The sequence below is a fragment of the Oncorhynchus nerka genome, linkage group LG22 (genome assembly GCF_034236695.1).
Source record: "Oncorhynchus nerka isolate Pitt River linkage group LG22, Oner_Uvic_2.0, whole genome shotgun sequence".
Classification (NCBI taxonomy): Eukaryota; Metazoa; Chordata; class Actinopteri; order Salmoniformes; family Salmonidae; genus Oncorhynchus; species Oncorhynchus nerka.
This window is the reverse complement of record NC_088417.1, coordinates 40,983,126-41,003,021: the sequence shown is the minus strand read 5'-3', so window position 1 is coordinate 41,003,021 and position 19,896 is coordinate 40,983,126. Positions and strand designations below refer to the sequence as shown.

Genomic DNA, 19,896 nt, shown 5'->3' with positions numbered 1-19,896 from the left:
CAATTAATATAACAGAATATTCTATTAATTGTGGACTAGAATATCAGCATATCAGCGGTACCATTTTGAATGTTTGAGTGTGATTCTGTCCTTGTGCTTCTCACAATGTTGTACACATAGTATATATGACAAAGTCCAGAAGAAAATAGGTGAATTGAAAAAACGTGGATTTTAACCATGTTTGTTTTGTCTATACACTATTTCCATGATTCCACCTCACTTATTGGGTTACTCCTCTCTGTACCAGAAATATGTATTGTTGTTATGTTGAGAGTGAGATATGTCATTTTTGTGCTCTGGTCATTCACTTATTGCCATTTTGTTAACTTTTGTTAAGTTGAAGTTTTACTTTTCCATCAACAAACTATAAAAGACATTGAAAAAAATGGCTGTCTGCACAATTATGTTGTACAGTGAAAAATAAAGAAAATGGAACAAATACAAAATAGAAGATTATCAAATAGCCCAAGCTATACCTCACCCATCACCACGTAAAAATACATCTAGTTTTTTGAAACGAAGAGGGGGGGGGGAAAATCTGTTTTCAGCCTAATGTTAATAATTTATGTTTGTCTGTGCTTTTTTATTATTTATTTATTTACTACCTTCTATTCACCAGCCAGACAGTTTTCAAAGGCTTCAGAAACAAGAAAGCTATTTCAAACTTTGGAGTTTAGTTTCAAAAGGCTTTCACTGAAGAATGAGAATGTTTTTTTTTTTTGTACGCTTGTCTCGTTATTGTTATCTGGTAAAAGGCATTGATGTGAAATAACCCTGACATGTATTCATTTCTATTGACCCTATGGAAATATAAATGAATTGCTACTGACCCCACAGGCTGTCAAGCCTGTCCGTTTGCTTTTAGGTGCAAATTCTCTGTATTGAAACGTGGTTCATTGTTCAATTCTCTCAATCACGGCACTGTGGAAGTGCAAGAAAGCTGACAGCTAAGACGTTCTGAAAACTACACAGGGGAAAATGATGGGCAAGACACAGAAGTTTGAGTTAACTTCATGCTCCAACTATATATATATGTGTGTGTTTTAATGCAAGGACAGCAAAGTATGCATTGGTGGAATTTGATAGGGGGATATGTACAGGTCTTGTGAGACTACTGCAGTGTTTTTTATTTTACCTTTATTTAACCAGGCAAGTCAGTTAAGAACAAATTCTTATTTTCAATGACGGCCTAGGAACAGTGGGTTGGTTAACTGCCTGTTCAGGGGCAGAACGACAGATTTGTACCTTGTCAGCTCGGGGGTTTGAACTCGCAACCTTCCGGTTACTAGTCCAACACTCTAACCACTAGGCTACCCTGTTAGTATGTGGTGCATTTGTGCTTTCTTTACCATACACAGGACAAAAAAAGGTTCTAAAAAGTTATATCGCTCGCTTGATATATGGTACCCTAAATTCTATATGGAACCCCAATGAACCCTTTTCCTTGAAGAAAAAGGGGTTCTACTTTATAGAACTTTTAGGGGGTGAGATATATGAAGCAAGCAATATCACCTTTTATTCTAAGAGTATATTGTACAAGACAAAATGCAGTTCTTACCAGATAATTATTTGGAAATGTCCTTTTGGTGCTTATATGTCACCGAGAAATATCTTTTAGATTCAAAATTCATTCTACATTTCAGAATAAACAAGACGATCCATTAATGTCTAACACTTGTTTATTATTAATAATGGTACAAATAAATGTGACAGACGTGAAGCTTTTTAGAAATACACAAAGCGCCGCTTAAATAACCAAACATATATTGCTCTATAGATTAAGCACAGGTTTCAGCCTATAAAATGAAAAGCAACCTTTGCAGGTTCATCAGCTTTGGTTTCGAGGTCTTTCTTGAGTTGTAACAATATTTCAAACCAGTTGGTGTATGAGTCTGTGTGGATATAATTTAAAAACATTTATCTTAATTATGATTATCTTTATTATTTTTTTTACAGAATCGGGTACAATCATAAAGCCTTCTTTGCCCCCTATAAAATAGGGCACATCTTGGAGACTGAAACTGAGAAGTGTATGTAACATAGCCACAGAGAGAAAAAAGCTAAACAAGTAACAACAAACTCTAGTAAGTCCTATACATGTGACCCTGGAAACCACTTGGCAAAAGTACACCTTGTGTCATACAGAATCTCAGTTCCCCCCTCCTCCATGAGAAGTGAACACTACTTTCAAACATACAGGAGTCATTTTTCGGTCTTTTATTCTCTGATGGTTTTTGCATGGCATTGCTCACAATGTACGGTGGGCAGTGGTGGCGTCAAGTTTAAAAGAACTACTACTTATCTACTCATCGATTCTCTTTGTATTTCAAGATTGTCGGCGACATTAACCCATTTCTCTGTACAATGTGCATATAACTATAGAGCTTTGGTCCAGCATCAAAGGGTTACGTGAAGGTTGAACTCCGTCCTTTGTCTTTTTGTTTTTGGTTACAGCTTCATTGTTTAGCCTCAGTACTACCTGCCCATACAATACAGAAGCCGCATAATCACTTCTCTTACATGTTGGGATGAGGTGGGGTGAGAGACAGAGGGGGAACGCACAAAAGTCTTTAAATTGAGTCAAATCACATATGACTTACAGTATATTATGATTGAACACCATTTAGTAATACTGACTTACAATATTACACTGTTAAAAACGACTTCCTGCTAAAAGTATTCAATCTTTGCTCAAGGTAGGCCTACATTAAATAATAAAGGGTAAATGAACACGTAAGGGGGGCTCCTACGTAGTGCCTCTCAAACCTCAGCCTTCTGTATACTCTCCTCAACTAATGTCTATTTCCGTATGTGTTTGTAAGTGTTATCAAGTGCACTTTATGCTGCTAGGCAAGCAACAGTGTAAAGTGGGACTAAGTGTTTTACTTGAATCAAATTAGAACATTTCATATCAATGTGTAATCTTGAGAGTTCTGAAAAGTGTTTTTTACATGTGTGTATCAGTTTGCAATACTCTTTATAGTTCAACACAGTGGCTGTAGGCCTATAGGTTATTAACACATAAATGGTGTAACAATATGGATTCCTTAAATCCTCCATGTGGGCCCTGGTAATATTGAAGTACACCTATAGGAGGTGAGCTACATGTTGTGACGACACTCTGTTCATATCCAACATCTACACAGCAATAACACCCTGATTTGTTGGTTGAAATGAATATGGATTATGTATTGCGAAAGGGCTACTTGGTTGTCTTGCATTTCACACGACTTTTCCCCCAAATACTTTTTTGAATTAGGCTATACTGTCTGTCAAGGCTTCACTATAGAATCACTCCAAGAAAAGAAACCAAACCGCAGCAGGACATTTTCATTAAAAAAACATATTTGACCCCTGAAGACAAAGATTCAGCGATTAGAAAACGTTCAGATTGATAAGATTATAATGAGTTACTGAATGCTAAAGGGAAGTAATGCACATTTTGCTCTAAAGGTCAAATCATGTAAAAAATATTTGCTAAAACCACTAACGTGTAATTTGTTCTCAGTGACAATGTACTCTGAAAAATATACATGTAATTTAGGGATTTGGAACTTGGGCTGCCTTTTGTGTTTTATGTTGTCTTAACTTTGTTATAAGTGGTTCATCTCAAACATGCAGGAGCAATTCTTCAAATAGAAAGAACTAGACACACACTTCAGAAAGGGATGGGCAGAAAAGTCCTCACAGTAAAACACATGTTCTATATTGCAATATCAAAGGGTTGTGAACTTAACAAAGAGTCATTTTTTGGAATCAAAATGTTATTTGGCATTCTGTTGGCCTTTGTGTAACTTAGTTGAGCTCAGTGTATGAAAGAAACTGTACAGTAAAAATAACCAGAGAAAGGGAACTTAGGCACATAACAATAACTAAAACATGTTATTGGCCAAGGTAAAATACCCCCATGTTCTTGAGCTGAAATAATGTGTTCTTTGGCTATCAGGCTTTGGCAACAGAATGAGATACAGTAGCTTCAGACATATCCACAATAGAGTCGGTGCACAGAGACAGAACCTATATGGTTAGGTACAGAGTATCCCCTCATTGTTTAGACAGCCTTCAGTTTATTACCCTTCCTCCAAAACATAGACAATCTCATAAAATCATCGATAAATACTTGTAAAAGTTGTACAAAGTTACACTGTGACTGAAAATAGTTGCAGATGAGAAAGAGTCTGAGACAAACAATATGCCATTGTTGAACCCCAAAGAAACGCATTTACATGGCAAATTTGACATTGTGGTTTCAATTTAGTAGATATTTACATATAAACACGGGAGATAATGAAATTAAGTGAGACAAAGATAAAATGTACAGCCAAACTCACACACATATCTTAGATGTTCTTGCCAGTACAAATGTAAAAATTTAGAACACTTTTACACTTAAAAAATTATTCTTAGTATTCCGATGCAACAGACTTTGGTAAGTAGTTAGTGTTTTTGTCTTTGATTTTGGCATGATTGCTTTACTAAAATCTCCCTAATGGGAACCCAAATTTGGACAATATTCTGGTCTATGAGGCCAGAACTAGAACTCTTTGAAACAGCACACTCTAGGTTTGTAATCTTTTTCTATCAAATACTAACATATTTATTTTTATTTTGGGATTTCGGCAAAGGTCAATAACTGTGGTAATCACACTGATAACACGTATTCTCGTTTGCAAACTTTCCTAACTGTCCTTTTCAGTTGACTCTATAAAAGGGCTGGAATGTTCTTTCATTCTTCTTCCCACTTTGGGTCATGATCCACCATGTTGTTTGGACTTTTCTCTTTATCTCTAGTTTTGGTCGTTCATTTTGGGATCTCATCCAGAGAATCACAGAGAGGGTCCATGGGCGCGGTCGGGCCGAGGTCCAGGTCCAGGTCACCGGGCTGTTTCAACCGCTTTATTGTGTTTTTCAACGCTTGCCTCTTGTTGCAGAACCAGACGCGGACCACCTCGCGGTCATAGTTCAGTTTCTCGGCTATCTCGGTCATTTCCTGTCCAGAGGGGTGCGTGTTCTTCTCGAAGTGGCTGTTTAGGATCTCCAGCGCTTGCGGGGTGAACGAGGTCCTCCGCTTGCGTTTTTTGGAGGGCTCGCTGCCAATAAACTCGGTCAGGTTCTGCATGCCGGACCGATGGCGGGCCTCGGCCTCGGCCATCCAGCGCTCCAGAACGGGCTTAATCTTCTGGGCGCTTTTTGGGGTGATGTCCAACTTCTCAAACCTGGCAGGATATAAAAGGCCAGGGTTCAGTTTGCCTGTCAGACTGCTACCTATAGTGTTCTCTTGGGCTTCCTGTGGTAGGAAAAAGTGGCTTCTCAGGATGGTGTGTCTGGGGAGAATTGAGAGAGAAGAATCTTACTTAGGTGCCCTGCTGGGCCAAGGGATAACCTGCCTGCCTCAGTGAACTGGAAGGGCCACCTCTCCCAGACAACTGCCACTGGGACAGAGACACCCACCAGCCTTGAATACAGTCATGACAGTTTGTAGCCAAAGTTGTAGCAATTGGAAGAGAGTGTTACATGTGGTGCTATATTGTTTTTCGCTTGTCTTGTATTTGGTTGTGATTCGCTGTCCCAGATAGGCAGTGTTGGAGTGAGGATACCCTGCCATTGGCTAAAAAAAAGACTTCAGATAGACCCCCCCAAAAAAACAGACAGAGCATCTGACTATCATGATCAAACACTGAGCTTTAGCAATGTAGATTACACAACACATTGATGTGAAATATAATCCACATATTATATCACCAATCACAAAAAGGTAAAAAGGGGTTAACCAAACAATGAATTGAACATTATTCCCATACCTTCCCTTGAAGTGATAAAATAAAATCTGTTTTTAATTCATATGGCCAAACAGGCAGCAGTGCATGCATCTAGATCTTTTCAGTCGCTTACACTCCATTTCTGTATCAGTGTTGAAACGTATCTATAGCACAACAGCAATGATCAAACGCTCATATGCAGTTACAGAACTGATCATTTTCTTGCCTTTGTACCTGACTTGTATATCTTAGACCACTTGTTTGCAAAACTTTTAAATACAAACGTCAACAATGAACACAAAACTCACTGTTAAGTGTTTTGTTCTCAGAAATGTTAACTCATTGTTTTCATCAGAAGAGAAATGTTTGCAACTCTGCTCACTTTCTGGCATAAATAAATACTATTGCACAACATGTTAAAATCCCCCCCCCATCAGTGTCAAACCATGTACAATATAGAGAATGATCTATGCAATGGGGACTGTCCACTTTTTATGATTTATTATTACAATATTGGCGGACATGCAGAGATGCAGAATGAAGTTGGGTTACTTATAAGTCACTGTGGCTTACTCCTAAGTCATCATCTCCAATATTGTGACCTTCGATGATAGAGCTTTGCTTTGGTGTAGGTTGAGGCCTAATACAGTATGCATTCAGACTGTATCAGTTGTGTTTCTCCATTGTATTCACCTTTCCCATTTCTATTGTGGATTGTGTTTCTGGAACCAATTGGAAAGTCTACAAAATGTGAGCAAACCAGCCTACTGTATGTATTGAATACATGGAATTGGATTGTGATGATATCGATGAATGAATCCTGCACAACGGGCTTATTATTTACTTTTTTCCATTTTTATCAGGAATAATATTTGATTTGATATGTATGAAATTGTTTGGTGAAATATGTAATTGCTCATAATTCTGCAATTTTGACCATCATGATTTGGTGACTGTAAAGAAAATGTATTGATCTAGTGGGATTTTTAAAAGACAGACTAACTTTCTGTTTTGTCTGCTTGGACTCTTGGAATCTTTTTGCAGGCAGTCGTACTCTTTTGATGGATCTATTTGCAATGTGGACAGTATAGTAGAGTTTTAATGAATGTATTTATGTTTTCAGAAGGCAACTACATTTTGAAAACACATCTACTCTTTTGCAAAAGGCCACAGAGTTTTGTGTCTTGTGGATTCTGTTTTGAAAATAGTCATTAATCCAAAAAAATGCTTGTAAGCGATTTGAGCAAGTGTAAATACATAACTGTAATTTCTTTACAAAAGCAGTATGAATTATTAATCCACATTCACATTTTTCAAACTTTTCTCCTGCCTCAAGTTCTCTTGTATATTTAATATGAATACATTTCCACCCTTCAGACTCGAATATACTTCAGAGTTTATGGATGCATGAAGCATAAGTCATTATTTGAATTGAATGTATTGTGCACTTTAGTGCTTTTGAAAAGTACCTTCAATAGCTCAAGACTATAGTTACAACATTTTGACAGAGTTCCTGAGTCACGAACAGTAGCTGAGTTATGGCTTGCTGAATCAGTTTAATCTCAACAAATAGTTGATACTACTGTCCTATTAGAACATTTTCAGGAGTATCTGTACTGTAGCTCTGTGTACTCTGACAATGTCAGTTGCAGAGTTCTGTGAGACAAGCACAGAGATGGCGTTTGGCTTTCACATGATGAAAGAAGATGGACCTGGGCTAAAGTTGCTGGGTTTCTCTCATGCTGTATAATAATGGGGTCAGTGTCAGAGTGTGGTTTGAGCTGCCGGGCAGACATCTGTCCAGGTGTTCGGGAGCGAGCAGCTGAGAGAAAAAGGTGATCCCCCTTTAAAACAACAGCCGTTCCTGTCCAGGCCTCTTCTAAGACCTTGACCGAACATGGATGTCTTTGATAGAATCTTCCTGGCAGGCAGGTGAGGAGAGCCTTAGAGCTGGGGGAAAGGACCCCTCTCACACAAACAAAATGAAAGACATTTCTTAGTGGCAAGTCGGCTTGTTATACAGAACAGTAGGGAAGTGATGCTGCCCTAGCTTACTGAAGAAGGACCCTGCCTGTTGTTTCCTGTTTCCCCTCTCTGATTGTTGGTGCATCTCTGTTTGTCGACGGCCATTATTGTTTATAACCACCTTTTAAACAGCGGAAAGAGGACAGTTATATACTGCAGGGAATACTTTAGTAAATATGAGGAGTCGGTAGAGACAGGACATTTCATGGATCAACAGGAACCAAATGCACTAAAATGAGTTGGGAGCTGATCGGCTGGCTCCCCACTGGTTCAGAACCACCAGGGGAAAATAAAAACATACCTCTACCTTTTTTTACCCCCATTGTCTCTCTCTCTTAACGGTCTTAAAAGTACCTTTTTTCAGGCCATGCACAAACATCGGCTAAGTGTAGCCCAAAATGAAGGTTTGCATATGATGATGGCTAAGAGTGGGTCTTTGACTGAGTGGAGGCTCTATGACTTACAGAATACAAGGGGCAGATCAGTATCCCATCTTTCAGATATTAACCCAGGAGCAGGTCGAGACAGAAGTGGATGTGATGAAATAGACATATCGAGAACGTGAAGGCACGTATCTGCTACATTGATGCGCAAATTAGAGACAACCGTTTCTTGTCACGAGATGTGAATCGTTGATGTGGATGGGCTGTGTTCTAGCGTGAAGGAAGGCCGTAAACGCATGCAGCTTAAACATACATGCAGCGCACCCCTTCAAGAATTACACCAGCAATGAGTAGTTAAGACAACACTGTGCACCTATGCATTCTGAGCAGCATTCACATCGAGAGCACCGTGAATCTTTGGACATGAACTGTAATTTTATTGAGGTGGATTCAAACTTCATGCATTTTTTTCTGCAATAAGATGTGTCCTCCATTTGATGAAAGAATCGATGCCATCAATCATAATCTGCAACGTGATCTATACATAATTGATACAATAGAATAATAGTTTTGTGTTTAACCCATAAATGTGACATGCAGCAATATGACATATTGCATGTACCAAGCACTCTATCATAAGACAAGATCCAAACCCATTGGTCTGATGATGTACTTATGGGATGTTTGTTCCCCCTGTGATAAGCTAATAAGGCTTTTTAACAAAGGGAGCAATGGAATCAGACAAGATGGAACCATCTGTCACTGCCTGTTCCAGTGATATCGGACAACAACATGCCCCTGAGCTAGCATGCGGTCCCCTCTTCTCCCCCAACTTCCATGTCTCTGTTGATGTTAACTAAACTAAAGCATGTGAAGACTGCCTCTCTACTTAAAACATAGAAGATGCTTGTCATGTCCAATGTCATACAAGCAAAAATAAAAAACTATCTTACTGACATAAATGAACCCTCAAGGACATATTACCTGTTTATTTATTTTAAGCTAATGGCTTTTAATGTATGTTATAAATATCTGAATTATGGATGCTTGTAAATATTTCATGTGTGATTTTTTAAAAAGACTTTAAACATTAGTTTGAAAGGGCTGTCCATCATAAGAACCCTGCCCCATTTTCAGATTATATCGGCCGTTTGATGTTGATGTGATGAAACTTTTAAAAGCCCATTGCACCAATATGTCACAGAAGCAGGGCAGGTCATCAGCAAAGAACATGTATTTCAGAAACACATTGCAAATGAATACAGGAATAAGACGGGGTACAGTGCTGATAACTGTTGACAGTGAAGCATGCAACTATGGTAAGGCAAAACACTATGGGTAGAGTACAAAGAAAAGGGAACACGAAATTAGCCACAGTAAGGTCACGGACAAATTGCCAGAATTAAAGAAAACAACATGATTATGATATTGTTAAAACTATTGCCTTTGCGTGTAGTCCTCTGTTGCTCAGTTGGTAAAGCATGGTGTTTGCCATGCCAGGATAGTGGGTTCTATTCCCGGGACTACACATACATAAAATGTATGCACGCATGACTGTAAGTCGCTTTGGGTAAAAGTCTCTGCTAAAAAGAATACATTATGTGTTTGGTGAGAGAAAAAAACATGAAGTTTCATACTTTTTGATCATGTGAAACTCTTTGGGTTAATATAATGTTACCCACCCTATGTGCCTTTGTCTGATTAGAGATACTGTAGGTGTTTTTTCAAAGGGGTCTATTTCATTTGCACTAAAGTCAACCAGGTGGAAGGAAAGGCATAAAAAAGGAAGAGATTGACTCGTAACACTATATGTCTGATTATCTAATGAATAGGTAATGCAGCTGTTTATGACTAAACGCATGTGCCTGCGGGACTGTAGAACATGACAATCTTATTAACAGACCAGTTCTTGACAGGTTCTCTGAAGCCCAATGTAGAGGGAACAGCAAAAGGCCTTAGTAATTATGAAATGCGTTAAGTGCTTCGTGTAATACTCTGGGTAATGTATTTTGCATAAGTTACAGCGCGCTCTTGTGTGAGAGGAGAGAAAGAAGAGGGCAAAGAATTGACGTGAGAGCTTAATTTGACTGGATGGTCTTCAATTATGTATTCATTTTAATATCTTAATGATGTCTGCCTAAATATGAGATGAAATATGGATGTGAGTCATCATGGACACCGGATGATTATGTGCATTCTCATGTACAGCAGTGCTGAGTACCTTCGTCTACTGTAGCTACTACTGCATACTGACCGGAGTGGAGCAAGAGGGTCAGTTGAACTACAGAGAAATGATTGTCCACCATTCAGATATGAAATGGTATAAGATGTTGTACATGAATGACATATATATTTCCATAACACTGGTAATATATTGTATTTATTTGTCATTTTAACACCACAATGAGTTAGTAAACTTAAATTCTGCACTGCAGTAAAGAAAAAACAATTTATCACTTGATGGGAAGGTTAGGAATATTCCAGAAGACACCATAATCAACAGATCTATGGTCAAATATAGCATGCTTTGATGTAAATCACATGGCACCCCAAGTCTTCCTTACCTGCAGATGGCAGACTGACTATAGGCTGGGCCCTCGGCCGCGCTGAGCGCCTGTCCCACCTGAGTCTGGGTCAGGCCAAGGGACAAGCGACGGATCTTGAATGCTTTGGCAAACTCCCGAATCTCCTCCAGGTTGACCCCATCCACCTCGCTGGGAGCCATCTGGGGGTCTACAAATACAACACAGAAGGAGTGGCTCAAAACGAGGAGGACCAAGGCACTCTTCATATAGTTTAAAGGAAAAGCTGCACACTAGTAGCTCCGATGCAATTATTTATTCACCAATGTTTCAACAGCAAGCTGTCTTCGTCAGGGTTTCTCTTCATAGAGTTAAAATGCCTTTATTGTGATGGCCTGTTCAATAGAACAACATCTCAAAAGCTCTTTGTCAGGGATTGCAGAGTGAGGCAGGTTTCCGTTACCTGAATAGTACTGTTAAACACACTGGATATAAGGAATGGAGCTCATATACAGTATATACATTCCAATATATTGGGACCATGTTGCTCTCTGTTGACGAGCAACGAGTAGCTTTAGAAAATAGATTATGAAATGTATCTTCAATTAGCAGTGATTCTCATTTTGGTGCTTCTCTGCCTCTCTCGTTGATAATAGCAGTCTCTGTACAGTATGTGCTGTATCAATGGTAGTGAGAGTGAAAGGCTGGCTTTGCATTTAACACTAAATTGAAAATGTTCCTCCTTCAATCTTCCATATAAAAGCTCATACAACATACTCTGTGGCATAAAGCCATTTAATAAGTTAGTCTACGGTGTCCAATTGCCATTCTCGGCATTCATTCTGTTTCATGCAAACAGCTTTATAACCCACTCTCCCTGCTTTTATAATAAAAGATAAGGTCTGTGGAATGTTTATTAGAGAACCATTCCTATTCATGTGTCACTCCTTTGGGTTAGTCAATTGAGGTCTCCACAGAAAGATTCTCTGTGTAGAATTCACTTTATAGGAATGTTTTTGTAAATTGCTGCTTTGCAGACCCCCATATACACTGAGGGTACAAAACATGAATAACACCTTCCTAATATTGAGTTGCACCCCCCTTTGCCCTCAGAACAGCTTCAGTTCGTCGGGGGCAGGGACTCTACAAGTGTTTCACAGGGATGCCGGCCCATGTCGACTCCAATGCTTCCCACAGTTGTGTCAAGTTGGCTGACTGTCCTATGGATGGTGCACCATTCTTGATGCACATGGGAAACTGTTGAGTGTGAAAAACGTAGGAACGTGGAAGTTCTTGACATAAACCAATGCGCCTGGCTAGGGCTGTGGCGGTCATGAAATGTTGAGAAATTATCAGCATTTGTAACATGAGTCTGATAATTATCTGTACAAAACAGTTCATCTGTAATAATACTTCTGGAATATAAAAAATACTAGTTTGATATATGTTTTGAAAACTGAAATGGTCTACTAATTCCTTTTCAGTAGACAGTAGACACTCTTATCCAGAGCAACTTACAGTAGTGAGTGTATATATTTTCATACTGGTCCCTCGTGAGAATCGAACCCACAACCCTATAAGCACCATGCTCTACCAACTGAGCCACATCATCACATCACCTCATCACAAACTCCTTGATGTCTCAATGTATTCGATTACTGTACTGTGCATTGTTTTTCTTCATGGTGATTGAAAGTCTACAGGTACAAACCTAGATGACCAGCTAATGTACAATACAGTAACTGCGCAAAAAGTGGTTTGTTGTCCATGTTATTTGATCAAGAAAAATATTGAATTTGATGTGGATGTTTTGTGTCTTTGCCCATAACTAATTAATTGTTTGAGGACAGGGTTTTGTTCTTTCTAGATTCCATTAGAATGACAATCACAGAGAAAGGGACAGGGAAACAACTCTTATAATTCCAATGATTGAATCCTGCAACTGTCACACCCTGACAGTGGCGACTCGTCATTCAGGGCGACCACCAGGTGTCTCACATTTCCCCCCCCATTATCCCCTGTGTATTTATACCTGCGTTTTCTGTTTGTTTGTTGCTAGTTCGTCTTGCCTTGTTCAGGTCATACCAGCGTGTTTCCCGTTTTTACCTGTTTTCTGTTTTCAAGTATTGTTTTCTAGTCTTCTCGGTTCTGACCTTTCTGCCTGTCCTGACCCTGATTCTGCCTGCCATTCTGTACCTGCCCGACTGACCTGGTTTACAAACCCCTGCCTGCCCTTTGCCTGCCCCCCGTGTAACAACAAATACCTGAGATTCGAGCGATCTGCCTCTTGCGTCTGCATCTTGTGTCTGCATCTGAGTCGTGATAGCAACATACTCTTGTTAATTATACAAAATGTTTTGCCAAAGCGGAGATGCTGAAACAAAATGTTGCCCGCGCTACAGACGTAGCTACAGAAGTGTGCCCTACTTTTGTGATTTTTTTTTTCTCTTTAAAAAAAGAATGTATATTTACATTTTATTCAGATTTTTCAGAACTCCTACTGCCCGTGGCTCTGCATGAAATGGAAGCACTCTTCTCTGTTTCTTGTGCAGGCTGCACACACTTCATCAGTTTTTCCATTCATAATTTGACAAGCACTTGATAATATGCTCATGCAGTGCTCTCAATTGAATCTGGTCTTTACTTATAGCCTACTAATGTATGTGTAGAATTTTAAAAAGTCATCCATAGCCTGCACTGGAATAGCGAATGGAGGTTACCTGCAGTTACGTTTTTATATGCCAGGAAGGCTACACCGTTTGTGAGCAATAAATATAGCAGCACAAGAAAGCTGGGATCTGCTTTCATTATATAGTGGCCAGTCAAAACTCAGTTTCCAAACGCGATTGCGCAATGTCTGAGCTTATGAATTGAAATACATTTGCCAAAGTTATAGAATTACTGCTGTCTGTTCAGAAAGAAATGACATAATTCAGAATAGCCTACTACAACATGAGTAGGCCTGTAATTTAGCCGTATGGGCTCAATAGCGTCATTAGAAATAGCTTAGCTGTGGATTGTGTAGCCCAATATGAAGGCATAGCCTACAGTCAGGAACGTGCCGCAAATCTGTCGGTGAACACCATGCAGACAAAACACACCTTTTGCAATATTTCAAATACAATCCCCGGAAAACACAGGTTGCTAAGCAAATGGCTCCTGCTGAAAAGAAAAGCAACTAATTCGTATGCTGTAGGCTACGGAAATATTTGATCAACTTCCAGATATTGTTTTACAAAGTAAAACAAGAGCGAGATAGGCTTTTGGCACGAACAAGTCGGCCATTACCTAACAATGACCTACGCATCATTGGGTGAGTCAGTGAAACTGGAAAGCATTTTTAGGACTATAATTTCCTCCTCATATGGTAGCCTACAATATGTGTCTACACACACACACACACACACACACACACACACACACACACACACACACACACACACACACCTCTCTTTCACTTCTTTCTGCCAGTCTTCAGTCTCATGAAATGTTTGATTTGATTTTCGAGCGCTGAGTACCGGTCCATTAGCAGGTTTGGTAGGCTCCTAATGACCATCAGAGGTATCAAAGCACACTTTTGAAGAAGCCTAGTTACAGTGACTCAATGGTCACATGGTGTTTGACTGTGGTCATGTCTCCTGACTGTCAGTGTGGGTGAAATACGGTCTCCTTAACAGCCCCCACGCTGGCACCTACTACCATACCCCATTCAAAAGGCACTTACATATTTCTGTCTTGCCCATTCACCCTCTGAATGGCACACATACACAATCCATGTCTCAATTGTCTCAAAGCTTAAAAGCCCTTCTTCATCTACACTGATTGAAGTGGATTTAACATCCAAGGTGACATCAATAAGGGATCGTAGCTTAGGTGTTAATAATGTTTTGTACACTCAGTGTAAGTGACTTTAGGAAACTTTTTTCCCCCAGAGCATTTGAAGAATTTCATAGCTAATAAAAAGTGATTTCACATTGTACACATTGTGCCCTGGCATACTGCTTACTAAAGCAAGGTTTGTGCCAGTGAATTATTCATCTTGGTCATTATCAATGAATTATTAAAGGAATCCTCCAAGCGTGTTTAAAGAAAAATCTATTGAGCTGTCATCTTGCCGTGAGGCCTCATAAGAGTGGGGCTTCCGTGCTTCTACAGCGGCCGAGCCCCAGACGTGTGAACATTTGGAGACCTACGTAGTGCAATAATTTTGACCAGGGCCCATAGTATATATTTTTTTACTTAATGGGGGGGTTCATCTGGTCAAAAGTAGTGCACTATATAGGGAATAGGGTGCCATTTGGGACGCAGATCCTTTCTGTCATAAAACAACAGAGCTAGAGTGGTGTTTGTCAGACCAGGGCCCATATCGACAAAGCATCTCAGAAAAGGTCTTAGGAATCCTGTTAAAACCTGTTTCAAGACAAAAAAACGACTAGCTAGGAGTACGGTTTAAGACAACGCTAATTTTATTCAACTTTTATTTTGGGGTAACCCATTGAGACCAGGGTCTCATTTACAATGGTGCCCTGAGGACAACAATACAAATTCAAAATGATCAATACAGATGAAATAAATACAAATGACATAATCAACAATATAGCTTCAAACACCACAAATACAATTATTGACCAATTCTCATTAAATTCATTCAACATAAAGACCTAAAATGTACTAGAGGCACCAGAGAGTCAAGATGTAGGGAGTTTGGTAGGCTATACCAAAAATAGGGATCACTAAAACTGAAGGCGGATTTACCTAGATCGGTGTGTACTAGTGGAACCTTGAGAGGTAACCATCTCTGTGAATGGGTTTGGTTTTAATATATTCACATTTTAACAGTGAAGTGAGGTAGGTCGGAAGCTTGTGTAGTAAAGCTATGTAAACAAAAAGGGAGTAATGAGGACCAGCCAATCTTTTGATACAAATTAAATCATATTTTGTCATGTGCTGAATACAAGATCTCAACATCAACAGTAAAGAGGCGATTCCGGGATGCTGGCCTCCTAGGCAGAGTTGCAAAGAAAAAGGCATATCTCAGACTGGCCAATAAAAAGAAAAGATTAAGATGGGAAAAAGAACAGACACTGGACAGAGGAACTCTGCCTAGAAGGCCAGCATCCTGGAGTTGCCTCTTCACTGTTGACGTTGAGACTGGTGTTTTGCGGGTACTATTTAATAATGAAGCTGCTAGTTGAGGACTTGTGATGCGTCTGTTTCTCAAACTAGACACTCTAATGTACTTGTCCTCTTGCTCAGTTGTGCACCGGGGCCTCCCACTCCCCTTTCTATTCTGGTTAGAGACAGTTTTCGCTCTCCTGTGAAGGGAGTAGTACACAACGCTGTACGAGATCTTCAGTTTCTTGACAATTTCTCGCATGGAATAGCCTTCATTTCTCAGAACAAGAATAGACTGACACATTTCAGAAGAAAGTTATTTGTTTCTGGCCATTTTGAGCCTGTAATCGAACCCACAAATGCTGATGCTCCAGATACTCAACTTGCCTGAAGAAGGCCAGTTTTATTGCTTCTTTAATCAGAACAACAGTTTTAAGCTATGCTAATTTAATTGCAAAAGTGTTTGCTAATGATCAATTGGCCTTTTAAAATGATAAACTTGGATTAGCTAACACAACGTGCCATTGGAACACAGGAGTGATGGTTGCTGACAATTGGCCTCTGTACGCCTATGTAAATATTCCATAAAAAATCTGCCTTTTCCAGCTACAATAGTCATTTACAACATTAACAATGTCTACACTGTATTTCGGATCAATTTGATGTTATTTTAATGGACCAATCTTTTTGTTGATTTTCTTCAAAAAACAAGGACATTTCTAAAGGACCCCAAACTTTTGATCGGTAGTGCATATATATTATTTATATAAATAGTAAAAAGGACAGGTCCCAAAATCAACCTTTAGTACTATCGAGGTAACTTGACACCATCAGAAAGCACACCGTGTTCTGCCGGACAGTTCCAAAACCACTTGTATGACACCTGGTCGAGCGCAATTTCAGACAACCTTTGAATGAGTAGGGGATGGTGGACAGAATCAAAGGCCTAGAATAGGTCTATAAATACTGCAGCACAGTGATTCCTATGATCTAAGCAATTCAATTTATAATTTAAGAAAAGCGTAGCTGCTGAAACAGTGCTATGTCCAGGCCTAAAACTAGACTGGTACACATTAAGAGTATAATTTGAAGTTTAAAAAGTTTTTAGCTGAGAGTTTGCCAGTGATTCTAATATTTTTGCAAGACCGTTTAGAAATTGGGCAGTAGTTATCTAGGTCAGAAGGATCTCCACCTTTGTAAAGGGGGAGGACGTGCGCCGCTGTCCTGATCTTAGGGATAGCACCAAAGGCAACTGTTAAATAACGCATTTGGGTCAAAGGTTATATAATTAGGGGGACAGAAAGCTACAGTAGAAATAGGTCAAGCGAATCAGCTCCTGTGGATTTGGTTACATACATTTTTTTGCAAGGCACTTAATAATTCATTGACTTAAAATGGTTCAAATTAAGAAAAAATAAGTGAGTGTCTGGAAGTGCATCATTCTCTGCTATCTGTTTAGAGGTGAATAAAGGACTCCCTCTACTGGAAGTTGAGGTCTTTCAGAAACCATTATTTCAAATAGATGGCCAGCCGAGACAAAATGGTTATTATAAGCACCACAAATGTATTTTTTTGTCTGTTATGGGACCAGAGGCTGTCATAACCTGCTGGGGCAATGAGGGGCAGAGATTCTCAAAGATTCGACACTTTCAAAAATGTAGCTGGATTTCTAACACTCTCTGATACACAATGCAATAAGTATGTTGACTTTGCTTTTCCAACCAGAGTAATACATTTCTCAAATGTCTGAAGGACTGCCAGTCAGAGGTAGAATCAGTCAATCGAACCATAGCCCAAGCTAAGTTTTCTTTCATAAAATCTTTCAGACAATTCATGCATGAACCATGGGTTAGATCTGTCCTTTACCCTTAATCTCTTATATGGGGCATGCTTCTCTGAAATAGAGTATTGTGTATGTTAAGACAACGCTTTTAACAGCTATTAGAATTGAAAAAAAGGTTACACATGCCAACTTATTAGGCAAGAATTAAAAGTAGGTAAAGTGATTGTGTCAGGCGAAAATTATAATAAAAGTTTTACCATTGCAGCATTTGATTGCAACATTTGCAACAGCTGGTAATGCCTCATCGCCAGTGGCAATTTTAGCATGTACATTTTGGTGGGGGAAACCATTTTTTTCCCCTTGATGCATGCCAGCAAAGCCACTACACAACAGAACACTAAACAATGCATTAATTACACTACAACGGTGACAAACGGTGCCCACAAATTGTTAGGGCCTACATAAAGCTGTCCCAACAGCGGAGCTTTCTTTTCAGCACCATGGAGTGAATCCTTACCAACGCTACACCTGGCTATCAGCAGAGCCTCATCTGGCAGCGGCACAGTTAATTCAGACATTTACTGCCTTTTTAGAAACCATAGCTGATACGACTGAGTTGCTTAAATAAATATGGTTTCTACTGACTTGTGGAGTTGCGTAACTAGATAAAAATGCATTCTCATTCAATAATAACGAATGCCGACATGAGTTTGACTTCTGAACCATACACAAACATTATTACATTTATGTTCCGTAGATTCATAATGTTTATTCATATATCATTAACACTTAGCTCTAAGTATAAGCAATTGCAAGCAAACAAGCTGCGACGAGGTAGGCCTTCGCTCAGCACTTTCAAAATGGACATGGACAGAAATTTAGATTGGTGTTAGTTCAGATAAATTCAGCAAGATGTTAGGGCGTTAACTTTACACTTCTTTAAGGCACCACAGAGAGAGAGAGACTCAAATTATGAATAAGATACTAATGAGATAGATCTATATAAGCAATATAACAATTGAGGTGTAGAAAGTATGGCATAAGGGAATGATGAGCGGATAAGAGGCCATTTAGAATTAAGATATTAATGAGTGAGCTCAGACGGACGATATGCCTATTTGTTCAGCACTTTTTAAATGGCCAGCGACAGAATTCAGAACATGGGCCGTTCTTACAGTATTCTCCCTGTACACCAAGTCAGACATGTAGGATTAATAACAGGCATATAAGCAGACAATGAAAGCTTCTACAATATTCGATAATGACATTTCTCTAGAACTGACTATAGGCTACATGAGCACCACAAAGTCAGAACAGTATTAAGTTAAGTTAAGTTCTGAGGGGGAGAGGGAACAATTTCTTAGGATGAGACATGTTCTACTAACAGCTTACAACACAACATACACTTAGTATTATTTTTCTAGCTATAATATACATACAGTGGCTTCGGAAAATATGACAGCCTGCTTGGAATTTGCCAAAATGCACCAGATTCCAAATTGTAACAAGATTCTCTGGTCTGATGAAACCAGGATTGAACTTGTTGGCCTGAATGCCAAGCGTCACGTCTGGAGGAAACCTGGCACCATCCCTACGGTGAAGCATGGTGGTGGCAGCTTCATACTGTGGGGATTATTTTATGTGGCATGTACTGGGAGACTAGTCAGGATTGAGGCAAAGATGAACGGAGCAAACTACAGAGAGATCCTTGATGGAAACCTGCTCCAGAGCGCTCAGGACCTCAGACTGGGGTGAAGTTTCATCTTCCAACAGGACAACGACCTTAAGCACACAGCCAAGACAATGCAGGAGTGGCTTCGGAACAAGTCTCTTTTTGGGGAACTCCCCCCAAAAAACGAGGATGAATCATGACATCAGTGATCTTCCGGTCGGAAATTCAGAGCTCTAGAAAGAGATCCGAGTTCCCAACTTGAAATTCCGAGTTGGATGATCGTTCAAAATGTATTTTCCCAATTCCCAGTTGTCTTGAACGTATCGAAGTCTGAGATTTCCCAGTTCCAAGTTCTGAGGTCCCAGCTGTTTTGAATCCGGCAGAAGTCATGCTGGATTGACAGCATGGCCAATGTATTCAACCTTTTCTGACCCATTGTGTTGTGTGTGGATGTTAATCATTTTAAGCTTGAAAAAGAGACCCTTTCAGACATGTGTTTGAAATCTTTAAACCCAGATTGGTGAATGTTGATTGCTTTGCATGTGATTGCTTTGCATCTCAGTTAGCCACTGATTCCTTCCAAGTCACTCATTGTTGAATTGCAATTTCCGACATGTTGTGTAATGTTTATGTCCAA

The 19,896-nt window shown here is 39.5% G+C and overlaps 1 protein-coding gene across 1 annotated transcript in view; it reads right to left on the bottom strand.

Annotated features, from left to right (window-relative positions):
* Window positions 1-1,674: 1,674 nt before the first annotated feature.
* Window positions 1,675-19,896, bottom strand: part of LOC115104531 (POU domain, class 6, transcription factor 2-like) — a 117,923-nt gene continuing 99,701 nt past the window's right edge. The window contains exons 8-9 of the mRNA XM_065007152.1: window positions 10,732-10,900; window positions 1,675-5,324 (exon numbers count right to left, since the gene is read on the bottom strand). Coding sequence (XP_064863224.1) covers window positions 4,802-5,324; window positions 10,732-10,900 — 692 coding nt within the window. The 3' untranslated portion in view covers window positions 1,675-4,801. The remainder of the gene's footprint in view (window positions 5,325-10,731; window positions 10,901-19,896) is intronic.